At 38.1% G+C, this 14,566-nt stretch overlaps 1 protein-coding gene across 1 annotated transcript in view; it reads right to left on the bottom strand.

Moving 5' to 3' along the window:
* Positions 1–14,566, bottom strand: part of STMN2 (stathmin 2) — a 51,223-nt gene that overhangs the window by 6,109 nt on the left and 30,548 nt on the right. The window contains exons 3-4 of the mRNA XM_082432887.1: positions 13,888–14,060; positions 3,261–3,452 (exon numbers count right to left, since the gene is read on the bottom strand). Of these exons, the coding sequence (XP_082289013.1) occupies positions 3,261–3,452; positions 13,888–14,060 (365 nt within the window). The remainder of the gene's footprint in view (positions 1–3,260; positions 3,453–13,887; positions 14,061–14,566) is intronic.

The raw sequence follows: 14,566 nt of genomic DNA, 5'->3' as shown, positions 1-14,566 counted from the left end.
ACGTGGGAGAAGGAGAATGTGTCTGTTATCCTTTCTGTATGCCGAGAATAGGTGTTTCCTGTCTCTCTGTCTGTCTCTTTCTATTTTTTAGAAATAGAAACTCCAAGAATAAGAACATTTTTAATTTTACCACAGTGCCAGTCATAATCCATAGACTACAATTTTGAGCCCTGAGCGTGACTATTTATGTCACTCAATTTGAGTGACTGAAACAGATCAGCCTAATGCAGGTGTTTGTGGCACAGGCATCTTTTTTCTCACACCCTCTTCATTTGATTCTTTTCTATATGATAAGTTGGAGTGTTGAGATGAAGTGCTAAGGAAACAGAAACGGAAATTTAAAAACAGTGTAACATTCAAAATTGTACTGAGCACCAAGCTAATATGTGTCATGTGTTCAGTAAATGTTTCATCATCATCACAACTACATCTATCATTAATAATTATTAACCAAATGATTAATAAACTAATAATCATAGGGTATGTTCTCATATAGGAGATAGTAGAAATTGTGAGAGGCATAAGGAATCCTGGGAATAGAATAGAGAGAGAAGAGGGATCATGAACTGAATTATGTATGTATGTATGTATGTATACAAAAATATTTGTTGAGTTCTTCCACATTCTAGGCACTGTGTGTTCAGTGGTGAATAATATAGACACAGTACCTGCCCACATATTACTCACATGTTAGTGTTTTTATATTTTTATAGGTGCTCATTTATTCAATAAATGAATAGTAATATATGTTAAAAAAAAGAGTGTAACATTGTTGAAGGAAGAACGAACACGTTTACGGAACAAAAAATAAAAAAGATTTAAATATCATTTATGACAACATGAGAAAACATATTTAAGAAGCCTTTAGCTCAGTGCTTCTCAACCCTGGCTAAATATGAGTGCCTATGGGTAAGCTTTAAAAATAATGCTGATCTCTGGGTTCCGCCCCAGACAGCTACACCAGAAGCTCTTATCTTTAACAGCTCTTCAGTAGGTTCTAAAGTGCAACTGGGATTGATTTTGCTTTAGGCTTTCAGTCTTATCTAAAGGCTTTGTGCTAACATGGCTGGGACTCTGAGAGCTCTGTGGGAATTCATCAGTGAATGACACTGAGGATACCATCATAGCCACCATCAAGGGACATGCTCTGCTCAAATGCTCAATTTGATTAATTGAAGAGGAGGGGGACTGAGGGCTGGGTGGTAGGCAGATCGCTGCAAAAGCTCATGTGGAATTGTATCACATCTCTTGGCTAATCGGTAGGGCCAGTGAGCGCTGTCAAAATGGTGGGCACTTAGTGTGGTCGCCTCATGACTATCACACTAATAGATGTCATTTCAGTAATAATCATCTTTTGATGTGGGAGATTCCAGAAAAGCTTATGTTATATTGGCAGTTTCATGCACTTTCAGCATAATTATTATTATTGATCCTCTTTTTAATTTCTAACTTCATTGCAGTAATTTCATTCAGAAAAAGTCACAATAAAAAACTAACTTTGTCTTATTTTAGGAAGAAGCAAAGTAGTTTTAGTACATACAAACACATATACCATATGTCAACAAAAAATCTACAATGTACTTAAAATACAACAAATGGAAGTAAAGTTAGTATGCTCTAAGGAGTGTCTCCACTTTACTGAGAAGATAACAGATCTTGGCTGTCACTGGTCAAAGATTCTATTAGATTTGAAAACTGTCTCTTTAGCTATGGAATTCCAGGGAAAATGTGGCCCTAAAAATGATGTGGGCTGCATCATTCAGCACAGGATAAAATGCTGTCAGCTGAGATTTACATCAGAACAGGCTACAAACCGCTAGTTCTCAAACCTGACTGCATACTGGAATCATCTGGAGAGTTAAAAAAAAATATGGATGCCTGGGTCCCACCCCTGGAGATTCTGCAGCTTGATGCCAGGAATATTAAGCATTCCACAGGTTGATTATTTCCAGGACAAACTGTATGTATGCATGTATGTAGACATGCAAATGTGTATGCAAATATGTATGCATGGAGGGAGGAGACCAATTCTGGGTGAGAGTGAGAAGAGAGAAAAAAGGAGCTGGCCAGAGGGGTGGGTGAAGAAAAATACACAGAGAAACATAAATTGCCCATTAAAATCCAGCACTTCTGGAAATAATAGTTAAATATGCAAATTTTATGAACTATTTTACAACTGAAATCAAGAAGGATCTGTTGTGTGTTTGAGTATGTGTAATTTTAAAAAACAGTAATGCTCCTGGATAGCCTTGGATTGATATGTCTTTTTTTAATTTAATTTTATTTTTTTTAAATTTTATTTTATTTATTTTTTTATAAGCAGGTTCTTATTTGTTATCTATTTTATACATATTAGTGTACATATGTCAATCCCAATCTCCCAATTCATCCCACCACTTGGATTGATATAAATCTTGCACTGGATATTAAAGGTCTAATTGCCAATCCTGGAATAAGATCAGCATGTCCCATTCCTAGCAATGCCATTTGCTTTTATTTTTTTAGGGCCTAGGATGAGAGATGAAGGTTGATTCACAATTATCCTGAGTAAAAGATACAGCGGTTCTGAGAGACCAATTTCTAGAGGATTTCCGGGACTGTTCATCCTGACTGATGGGAATAGTTATATGTTCATGTTGGTGAGAAGAAAGGCACCAGGATGCCAGAAATTGAGTAAATGAACTTCCCCTATTAGCTTTTAGTGTAGATTTTCCTACATGGAGAGAATGGGTTTTCCGCTGTTCATAAATATTCTGTCCTTTTCTGACAAATATGTTTTTCCAAATGTATGGAAATAAGTCCAAATATATTTTGACAAAACCTTTACATACTTAATATTATATATTAATTAACTATTAGACTAAATATTAAATTTATTATTTTACTATATATTATTGTCATTTATTACTGATTGTATGAAATATTTAATATTTCCAATTTAATACTTTTCCAGTAGATGGGTTCCTAAGATTTGTACCGAAGTCTGTTATACATTTGAAAAGCAGGAATCAGCCTCCCTCAATTTATTCACCACGGGAAAATCTGACAGAATTCCAGCGTTAAGTCCTACTCCCATTCCTCAACCATGTTGCAGCGCCCACTAAGGCCATGCTATCCCGGGAAACCCTGCCCATGGGGTTAGGTGCCTTCTGCACCTGCAGCAGAGATTGATTAAGTCTCTGGTGCCTGGGCATTTGAGAGTTCATCTGGCCGTGTTGCATATGAATGCGTGCATCTGCTCAGGACTCTGTTATGATTACCTTTTCCTGCAGACGTTCAATAATAGCAGCTAGATTAGCCTCACGGTTTTCCTTAATTTGTTCCATCTTCAGGATCAGCTTCTCCTCTGCCATTTTGCTGAAGTTGTTGTTCTCCTCCAAAGCCTTCTGGAGGACCTCTCGCTCGTGTTCCCGCTTCTCTGCCAATTGTTTCAGCACCTGAGCCTCCTGAGACTGGGGAAGAAAAACATATCCATCTTAGAATCACCCAGACACAAACCTGGTGGAATAATGGTCCACTGATTCAAGACAGCATTCTTTTCAAATGAATAGTACTTCTAGCCTTGAGCACCGTTGTCAATTCCCTGCTCATCTGCATGCCTTAGAATTTTCTATAGAATGTGGTGAGTGGGGAAATGTAATGAGCTGAATTTTCAGCTGTGAGTTTTTTGGGCAGATTGTTTTAGAAGAAGAAGCATTTTACCCTCCTGGAAGAGTTTTTGTTTTCATAAGTTGCTGCTAAGCATTTACGCAACAGGGAATGATGTAATTAATCACCTGATGGCAACATCCATGGAAGCCTGAGGAAAATAGGTGGGGATTGGGGCACTTTCCCATCTTTTTCCTGCCTCATTATTTTTGATCAGTTGTAGGCTGGGCCCTGCAATGAGCCTTTCAACTTTCCCCAAATTGTTAAATTCACTTTCTCATTTTATTCCATGCCCACCTCTGCTCTTTTTTTTTCGTGCACCAAATTCTCTTTGGAGACTTGGGAACAGCGCAAACTTCATCTCCATATGGCCACAGACAACAGAAAGTCCTTTTCTGGCCCCGTCTTGAATATGCCAAGGCCACCTGGGTCACCTGTGAAACCCTGTGATTGCTCAGTGATTACAGCAGAAACATCAGAAACCTGTGTACCCCACTCCGGCACGTCCCGCACATTTTTGTGCACTGTAATTCTCCTGCAGCATCAGGAGGCTATACGGTTCTGTATGCTAACAGTCAAGAGGGGTGCTTGATAATTATGCCGAGGCCTGGTATCCACCCGCGAGATTCTGACTCTGCAGCTCTTTGGTAAGACCCAGGAAGCTACATTTTTGATAAGCATCCCTAGTGATTGTCATGCAGGCAGTTCACAGCCTACTTTTTGAAAAATACGCTGGCATGGGCTTTGGTGTCAGGTCTGTGTTCAAGTCCTAACTGTGTCAATGACCCTGGATATATTAACATCTTTCCACATTCATCTTCTCCTCCGCAATTATGCACCTAAGAGAAGTCTTACCCAATACTGAACTATCCAGGTTTAAGACTAAATTATTACACATCCATAGTTCCTGGGTAATGCCTTGGGATCAGCTGGTCCTCTGAGGTGAGGCTTCACAGGAGTATCGTAAATGTGAATATCTAAACAATGGTAGATCAGACGAACATTTCATGGGCTAAATATTGATTACCATTAAAAACATTAATAGGAAGATATTTCAGTTGATGGGAGTGGTCGTGGGCCCTTACTGGAGAGATTGTGATGTATAAACAATACGAAGTCTGACAGGGAAAGAAACTTTTCTTTAGATAAAATTCTACAGGAATGGTAAAATCAGACAGCCTTAAGAGTCTTTGTTGATGTGGTTATTCTGAAGTTTATCAGGAATATGTCTAGTGACTCATTGGAGATTAAACAGACAGTTCTGGGAACCAGCCCCACTTCTTGTTTTAACCCCATAATCGTTTCACTGACATCTTTAGTGGACCCATTTCATTCTTGCTTTGCTATAGCTTGCAAAAAATACTATGAAAAATGATAAAACGTTAACACAAAGTAAGTTCAAGATCAAATGGAGCCTTTCTGGAAGAAACATGAAAAAATATTTTCTAGCTTATTCATCGTCCTGCCTCTAGGTGGGACTATTGGTAAAACATCCTACATTGATTTTGCTTATCTACTGCTACCAGGACTACTGAATTGTGACACAGGGAAAGAGAGACTGACTAAAGGTGTGTGTGTGTGTGTGTTTAAAGTTTCTCTCTGAGAGAAGTCTTCATGAAATTATTTTTTTGGCATATGCATAAAGATAGTAGCTGTCTCATAGGACTATTTGCCAGCATCAAATGAAATAATGTTTACTAGGTATTCAGCACGGTGTCTAATATCGAGTAAGTTAGTGCTGAGCAAACGGCAGCCATTATTATTGAAAGGAAAACTCAAAATACTTGTGACAGGAGAGGATGGCAAATGAACCTCCTGCTACACCTAAACTCAGAGGTAGAATCTTGGTTATCTCACGTGTGCAGGATACCTGTTCACATTCCTTTAGTTATTGACGGTGAGTGGATTCAGGTGTCCTCGTGGTTGGTGACATCAGCCCTTCCTTAACTCCCTCCTCTCCGCCAGCACACGTACACTGAATAGGGCTGTACTGCTAAGAATTTTCACAGTTAAGGAAGCACCACAAAGAAGTAAGAGGAAATGACTTTGATCTTTCATTTCAGAAAGTTCAATTCAATTTACATAACCTAAGTCCAGAAAACTTTGAGGGAGAGAAGTCTGGGTTATCACAAAACAAGGGTGCAATGTGTCCAAGAATTATGGATAAGATTGGGGCCTTAGGTATCTCTTGTAATGGGCAGAAAACGGTGGGGCAGCTTCAGGAAACCAAAGAACACCAAATCAATCTAAATAAAGTAAAACAAAAATTTTCAAAATCCTCTATAGCAGTGCTTTTAGATTGTATTCCTCTGTACGACATGGTCCATCAGCCAAGGCTGCTGAAGCCAGTAGATACGAGAACTTTCTGCTTGGTATGTTAGTAAGTCCCTTTCCCCTCCTCTTTCTCCCATAGATCAGTGCTTCCAGCGCTGCCCTGGATAGGATCTACCTGGATTTGTCTGTGGCCGTTTCTCGCAGAGTTACCATGGACAGTTATCCAGAAGCAACTGCGTCATTTTTAATTTGGCACTTTGTGAAATTGTGTTGTAACTTGATGTTTATATTTGTGCTCTTAATTTTCTTTTGTGAAAGAGCCAAAACCAGTCAGGAGACAGCAGGGGAATAGGATTGAGAAGGGAAGGCCTTGGCATTGAAAGGGTAATAGAGCAATACATTCCTTTTCAGATCTCTTGCCTTGGTGGGACACATTTGGTCTGTGTGAACACAGACTCCCTCGGGGGCTCATAATCACGAAAGGAGGGAGGCCTGTTGCATTTGTGGAGTGTGGCGTTTGGCTCAGTTTGAAATGCCTCAATTAATGGCGTTAGTACTTTTGCAGCCACTGGGGCTAAATGAGATTACCCAGCCTAGGTGTCAAGTGCATTCTGTTAGCACAATTAATGGGGTGAAACAGAAACAGAAGGCAGTACAGAACGTTCTCACGTGAGGCCGCTGCTCAATGATGAAGACCTGCCTAACTGGGCCAGGCCACCCTTCAGGGCCACTCGCTTCCATGGAGCCTTTCTTTACACACTGGTAGGGATTGTTATAACCACCATTGCCTCAACTCATGCATTAGTAGGATCTAATAATTATACATGTTTCAAATATTTAAAGCTCAAGTCCATGGAAAAAATATACAGGATGAGAAGTTGATTATGGAAAGAATTCCTCACCAAGAAAATATGTCTGCCTCCCAGTTTTGATTCTTCCTCATACATACTCAACTCTTAAATTCTTCCATGGAGCTAACAGGCCTGAGGGCTTTGATCTCAATTCCTAGGGTCTCTGGAACTCCACTGCTGCAGAAAGTCATAATTCTTCTTCCTTCTTACATAGCCTGGCATCCAGATATCACCACCTATAACCTCTCTAACTTTGTTCCTGGGGAGAAATTGATTCTATGAATACAGCTTTAATCTCCCAGTCACGGCCTCACTAGTTCTGATTCTAAGATTTCTATCAATAAGCAAATAAGTATTTAGTCCAGAAAACTGCCTTAAAACAGAAAATGAATGTGAGGATGTATTATATAATGGTAGAAGCATTTTCCTTCATTTCAGTAGGAGTAAAGTTTTTGCTACGTGGTCGAATAGGTATTCTTACTTTATTCCTTGTTTGGGCAGATTAGCAGAAAGGAATCTTGATTGACTTATAGGGAGGCTGGAGAGGTGGGATTTGTTAAAAGTTGTTAAAAATAAATTGTTTAAGGGAAAAGGATCTGACCATGGAGGAACATTTCTGAATAGCATGTACCTAATGTTGAAGGTCACTGAAATGTGGAAATAGAAAATGAGGGCATGATAATGACCAGCAGGTATAATGCAAATGTCAAGGCAAAGTATTTATAGAGCTAAGACATCCAACATGATGTTCTGGGAGATGCAGAACATCTCCATCTTGCTATTGTAATAGCGGAGCCACATGGATGGTGAACACCTATTCTAGGCAGAAATTTCCTCACATTGAACTCAGTATCACTGAAATAATTACAAGAGAGATACGTGAAGGGAAAAATAATGAGATGGTGAGAAGAATTATTGTACATTTAGGAACACTTTAACTATATAATTTTCCAAAGAGGTTCATTACCATTTCTTATATTACTGAGTATAAGCATTTAATTACTGTATAATGAAATGGAAGATAAATTTGAGTTAAGTGGTATAATAAAACTCATTTTACTTTGGGTACACAGAGGAGATTTAAGACTATATTTTAGATAGTGCTAGTTTTTATTTCTCTGTGTTCTGAAGTATACACATTTCTACCTCTCTATTTTCTTTTAAAGTATTTTTTTTTTTGATATGGACCATTTTTAAAGTCTTTATTGAATTTGTTACAATATTGCTTCTGTTTTACGTTTTGGTTTTTTGGCCGTGAGGCATGTGGGATCTTAGCTCCCCGACCAGGGGTCAAACCCGCACCCTGCATTGGAAGGTGAAGTCTTAACCACTAGGCCGCCGGGAAGTCCCCATACCTCTCTATTTCTTGTCCCTTTTCATCATTTGGATATATTTCTTGCCTTCTGGAACCATTTATCCGACGCTAGATCTCCTAGTACCTAAGTGCTTTTATGGTAGTAGGTAAGATGATGTGCCTCTAATTATTTGCTTTACTGTTAACAATGAAAAAACATTATTAACCCAGCTAAAGTCACAAATAAAGTCTTGTTAAATATGATGATTGAATATAATTATGTAAAACAAAAGGGTTTAATATTCACTTTGTGTTGAAGAATCAGAAGCATAATAAGAAATTTAAAATGAGTGAAATCCAAACACCTTTAGAATGAGCCCTTCTGCCAGAGTCTGTAGTGCATTTACTGTGGTTAACTCCTAGGAAAGAATCACGGGGGTGCTTTTCACACACGGGAAGAGTCTGGACCACGTGTCACATTCTCTAAGGAGCAGAACGCTTCCTGAATGTTGAATTGTGAATAATCCAGCACTTTAGCTCATAATCATTGCTATACAAACCACCCCTCTTTTACCGGATGGCTTCAGTTGCCATCTACAATGTGAGATGCCGACAAATGGAAAAGGTAAGTCTACCATGTTTGGTGACAAATGGTCCACTTCGAGGCCATATTATTAAAAATAAGCAACACAGATTTCTTTCGGAGGTTCGATGACTTTGGAGTTGATTGTGCCAGTATTGTCAGTATGCCAATTATAGTTTACTGGAGTGGTTTGAATAACTTTCTTTTTAATTTAATTGATTTTAGCATGAGATTTTATCAATATCATTCAATTCCTTAAGTTTTCATCATTGTTTTTCATAATACTAACTTTTTGAAGCCACTTTTAGTTGGGCTGAACTATTTATATATCTGTTACCTATCAAACCACCTTTGTAATTTGATAACTAATATTTTATAATGTTTAAAAATATTTATGAAATGTATTATACAGTAACATTTCAGTATCTGTGTTAATGAGAAGCTTTCTTTATAAAATCGTGAGTTTGCTAGATCATCATCTCTGTGAGGTTGGAATTGGATGAGTTTTTACACAATAATAGCTGACACTTTCACAGTGCTTGTGATATGGAATAACTCTTTTAATTCTCACAATAACTCCAGGATGTAGGTCCTATTGTTAGTCTCATTTTACAGATGAATAAAATAAGACATAGTGAGATTAGTGACTTGCCCAAGGTCACACAGCTATTAAGTGGCGAAACCAGACTTTGATCACAGGCATTCTCCTTAACCATGTGTTCTTAACCACTATGCTTTTAAAGATGCTCTTAAACACTGTGCTTGTCTTACCATAATCACATAATTTATTATCCAAACTGGGATACTTACGAGATTGAGATAATAATGATAAACAAACAGTAGGAATAAGCTGGGGTTGTCCTGGGCCAACTGGAGTGTATGGTTAGCTTAGCTCTGCTGCCTCTCACTAAATAAATGTTTGTTGAATGAATAAATGGATAGATGGATAGATGGATGGATGGATGGATGGATAACCGAAGCGTTCATATCATTTCATCCACATGGGTAAGCTGCTGTATGGAAACTTTAATTTCAACTAATGAGCTTCAAAGCTGACCTCATGAGGTAATGTGGTCTCATGGAGGTGAATACTGATTCTCAGAGATAATCAAAGAATGAAGAAAAAAATCAGGAAAAGGACTTATTCTTTTTATAATAATCTTCTACCAACTAATCAATGGAGCATTAATTCTGGTTCAAAGGAGCCTAAGGGAGGAGCATTTAACGTAGTGACCAGATGGTCAGTGCTGCAATAGTATCAACAGATGGAGTGAGGAATTGGGGAAACTGCCAAAACACTGAACACAAAGTGAATTTGAGCCCACATGGAGGTGAGTCAGTGGCAGCCCTCCAGCTCCAAATCCAGCAGGCTCCAGCAGCACAGCCTAGGTAGGTCACTGCTTCCCAGACATGATCTCTAAACTCAGGTCCCAGAAGCAAGTCTTTCAAGGGTACTAATGGAGGGGGAGGGGTCTCATAACCTTTTTGTTTTAAAAGCCCTATCAGAAGTCATATTTCACCTCTGTGAAATACCTCTGTGTCTATCTTTATCCTTACTTTGAGTTAGAATTATGTTAATTTAGTGAGAGAATGCTTATTTTATGATAATCAAAAATATTAATTGGCAGTTATAGATGCTTTGATTATAACCATGACAAAAGGAATTAATACTTATTTAAATGTATTATGTTTGGTAAGCGGAATCTTTACAAACTGTTAGCTTGTAAGAAAGGAAATGGAACCAGGGCAATATGAATGTTGCCGGTCACTCGGCTAGGTTGGACATCTGAGTATTTTTGAAAGCCTTTAGTGACTCCTCATTTCTTAGATAAAATGGAGTTTGAACACCTAACCTGGCATTGAAGGCCCTCCACGATCTCACCTCACTACTCTCTAACTCCCTACCCTAGGCCACTAGCCCAAACTACTGGTCTACCCACTGCCCTGAAAACACACTTTCTGCACTCTCACCTCTGGGTATCCTTAGTTCTGGAACCATTCTCTACATCTAGAACACTTTCATATCTTCTCTATTTATCTAACACTATTTATTTTTCTAGTCATCCATCTTTTTAAAGCAGATATTTCTCTGAATATAGGCTGTGATTCACAAGGAGTGAAATGGTTTTATCTTCCCAATGACCGTCTTTTTCATTTGAAGTCAGAGTCCTTAGAAATGCTACCTCTGACCTCAATTCCTACCAGTCTCCCCTTTCTCCTTCTACTCCCACCATACTGTCCTCTGTGTTATTTCTTGAATAGTCCTAGCATACTCCTACCTCAGGGCCTTTGCACTTGCTATTCTCTTTACTTCAAATTCTGTCCCCCAGAGAAGAGTCCCATGGCTCACTCCTTACCTTCTTGCCTTTTTTTCAAATGTTTTCCCTCACTATCTTCATGCTTCTTTTCAAATGTTCTCATATTCAAGGGGCCTTTTCTGACCACCCCATATGAATAGCACTTTTCACCCCAGAACTACCAGTTCTCTTTGTCCTGCTTTATTTAGTACCATCTTATAGGGTTGGGCATGTGACCCGACACAGGTCACTGAGACTCAATTCTAAGACTTCTGTTAGAACTATTAGGAAAGAGAAGCTCTCTTTCTGCTGGAGTTGCTAATTTGTGAGAAAAATAATTTGGGACTGACTGAAACAAAAATCCTTGGTATTGAGACCAATTAGTTGCAGAAAGAAATGATAAATGTAAAAAGAAATATTGAGCTCCTGGATCAAGCTGTTTTTGAAGCTGTAACACTCTGAGGATTTTAGTCCCATACCCTCTTTTTGCTTCAGTTAGTTGAGTTGGGTTTTGGTTATATGCATGTCCTCACTTAGATAGTTACTGAGATATATGCACTTGCTAAAGGCTCTGTAAAGAGAATTAAAGAATTTAAAGAATTCTCTTTAAAGAGAATTAACAGTTCTTCACATGAGTGCTAATTAAGTCAGTACAAGCCAATAGAAAAAAAATCAATTAATGATTTCTTAAGCTGTCACTTTCTGTTAATTAGTTGTATTTTCTTCTAATTAAAACCCTAGTACCTGGACATAATCTATATAATGATTTTTTTGAAAATCATTTTTTTGAAAATTTTAGTAAGAGCAGAAATGTGACGGAATACTGATTTTAAAGGGCTCCAAAGAATATTTTTCCTGGGTGTCGCAATGCTGGATGATTACATTTGTAAATGTCTTTTAGCCACATGGCCAATTTCTAGTTAAATTCAATTGTTTAAATGTGTAATTGTTGATAATTTATTGTTGTCAGGGTACATGAATTTTACCAGAATCAGTAATTAGTTAACTCAGGGAATTTTATGAGCACATCCAGTTAATTTTGATCATCTCTGTGTTTTTCTTTTTCTTTTAATAATTTCCTTCAAATTAAATATACCAGCAACATCCTGAACTATGATGTTGAATTTTCATCTCTAATTTTCAATTTCAGGTCAGTTACTGACTTCTAATCAAGCCATGGCATCTCCATATGTCAACCTATGACCTATATTTACACCTGTTAGCTATAAGATGCCAATGCTTCAGTGAGAACTTAAATTACCTTGACTGTAACATGCTCTCTACTATTGTAGTTAGTTATTCATATTTGTTGGCGACAGTCTCGAAGGATTGTAACTCTGAATACGTTAGTTCAGTTTTACTATGAGAAGAAAGCTATAAATGACAACAAAAAAAACCTGATAAATATTTCTAAAGCAACTTCCTGTATGTCTACTTGGGTTAGTAGCTTAGTTTCCTTCCTTTGAAATCCAAATTGATAACAACAGTAATTGGTCAAATACAATAAATAATACGTAAAGAAATACTCACTGGATGTAAAGAGAACTTCACCTGAGTAAAAATTGAAATTGTGATCAGAAAGTTACACGATATAGGAAGATTTTGCAACCACAAAGATTAAAACAAAAAGTATTTTTGGTTCAGAAAACTTAATCTAGGATTTATAATCTCTGAGCCTTGTTATTTGATGCTATAGTTATGTACGTACATATGTGTGAGTGTGTGTGTGTGTGTATGTGTGCGTGCGTGTAGGTATATATAAACACATATACATACACACACATTTGGGTTTGTTCTGCACTCCCTGTTGGAGAATTCAGTCTTTAGGAGAAGGACTATTTTCATTTTCTTTGTAAGTATCCAACATAGAAGTGTTTAATGTATTGGCTAACTTTTTATAAACATCTAAATAAAATTTAAAAATCATTATAAATGCAGAGTTTCCATTTAAATCATGAGACCATGCATGGAGCATATTCTTAGTGACTACACGATTCTAAAAATATATCATGATAAAGTCAGTGGAAAATACAACATAGGAATGAGTTACCTGCAGTAATTCATTTGGGTTAATCAAGAGCATCTCGATGGGATGGACCCCCATAATCACGCAGCTGATACACACATATTCAGACATAACTTCTGTCTCTATGTATACAGTCTTAGGGATTCTGTATGCCCTCCATTTTTAATACCCTTGGCTTTTCTTATTCAGCTGATTGTGGAAAATTAAAGATTTAGCTCTGTAAGAAAAAGCTCTTTAATACAAACAAGGACCAATTGAAAGAAGAAAAAAATGCCATCAAGGCTTAGAAATGGGTAGAGGAAGATACTCATATATTCCCGAGAGGGTTCTGATCTTGGATGAACCAACTTCAAGGACAGGGAGTGAGGCCTTGGGGACAGGGGCAAGCTTCTGGCCCTTACCCTGGGGTGAACAGCGTTTCTGGGCAGGAAATATCTCAGAGGGAGTATGTGGTGCTTTCTAGTTCCGAGCAAAACCATGTACTATGCTTTGGGGCAGGACGCAGACTCTGAGAGGAAGGGCTCACCACTTGGGCACCTCTCCCCACCACAACCCCTAGAGTTACGGTACCTAAGGCTGTGCTTTCTTGACAGCAAGGATAGGCTAAGGCAGGGAGGCTTTTATCAAAATGGGTCCAAGATGGGGGGAGGGCACTAGGGCACTGAAGTTCTTTCAGTGTCTGAGATCTTTGGTTTTAACTAGCCTCAAAGCAGCAGTTTTTACTTGAAGTAGCCTGGATCTATGTCTAGAAGACCTACATGTGCAGGTTCAGACATCATTGTCTGAACTTCTGATGGAAGTGTGTGTGTGTGTGTGAAAGCGGAGGGGTGGGGGAGGGGAAGGGAGAGAGAAGAGGAGAGAGAGAAGGCAAGGAAAAGAGGAAGCAGAATTAAAAAACCTGTGGAAAAAGTTACCTTTCTTCTTTCCTCTGCAGCCTCCAGTTTCTTCTGGATCTCCTCCAGGGACAGATCTTTCTTCTTGGGAGAAGCTAAAGTTCGTGGGGCTTCTGAGATAGGAGATGGTGGCTTTAAGATCAGCTCAAAAGCCTGGCCGGAGGCACGTTTGTTGATTTGCTTCACTTCCATATCTGAGAGATGAATATTTGAGAAGGTTAAGCACACAGAACACAGGCATGGGTTTACTAAAATAATTTGAATTCTGGCAATTAAAAGTAGCCTTGTTATTCTGGCAAAGATGAGTAAAATACTGCATATGATCATTTACTCTACATTGTTTGAACATATAAGACCTCTTTCTTTAGTATAATTATGGATATACTTTAACTGGATAAATATTTACAGTGTTGGGAAATTCAATAATGTCCATAGGGAGTTGAATCATGGTAGGCGTGCCCAGAAAAAAATAGCCTGAATCGATTTTAAACTAACTTTATTTTCCTTTTGAATAAATATGAGCCTCATATGAAAAGCAAGGAGCACAGATTTAGATTTATTTATTTTTTTGGAAATTAGCATAGCTGGAAACATTTTCAGATTAAATAATGAGGAAAATAACAAAGTCTTCCAGTTCTCACACCTAATCCTGTGGTTAGAAATCACAGGAGCTGTGTTGTAACCGATGTAGCTCCCTGAA

The sequence above is a fragment of the Balaenoptera physalus genome (genome assembly GCF_965194825.1).
Source record: "Balaenoptera physalus genome assembly, chromosome: 17".
Classification (NCBI taxonomy): domain Eukaryota; kingdom Metazoa; phylum Chordata; class Mammalia; order Artiodactyla; family Balaenopteridae; genus Balaenoptera; species Balaenoptera physalus.
Note: the sequence above shows the minus strand (reverse complement) of the source record. Positions and strands in the feature narration are given on the sequence as shown.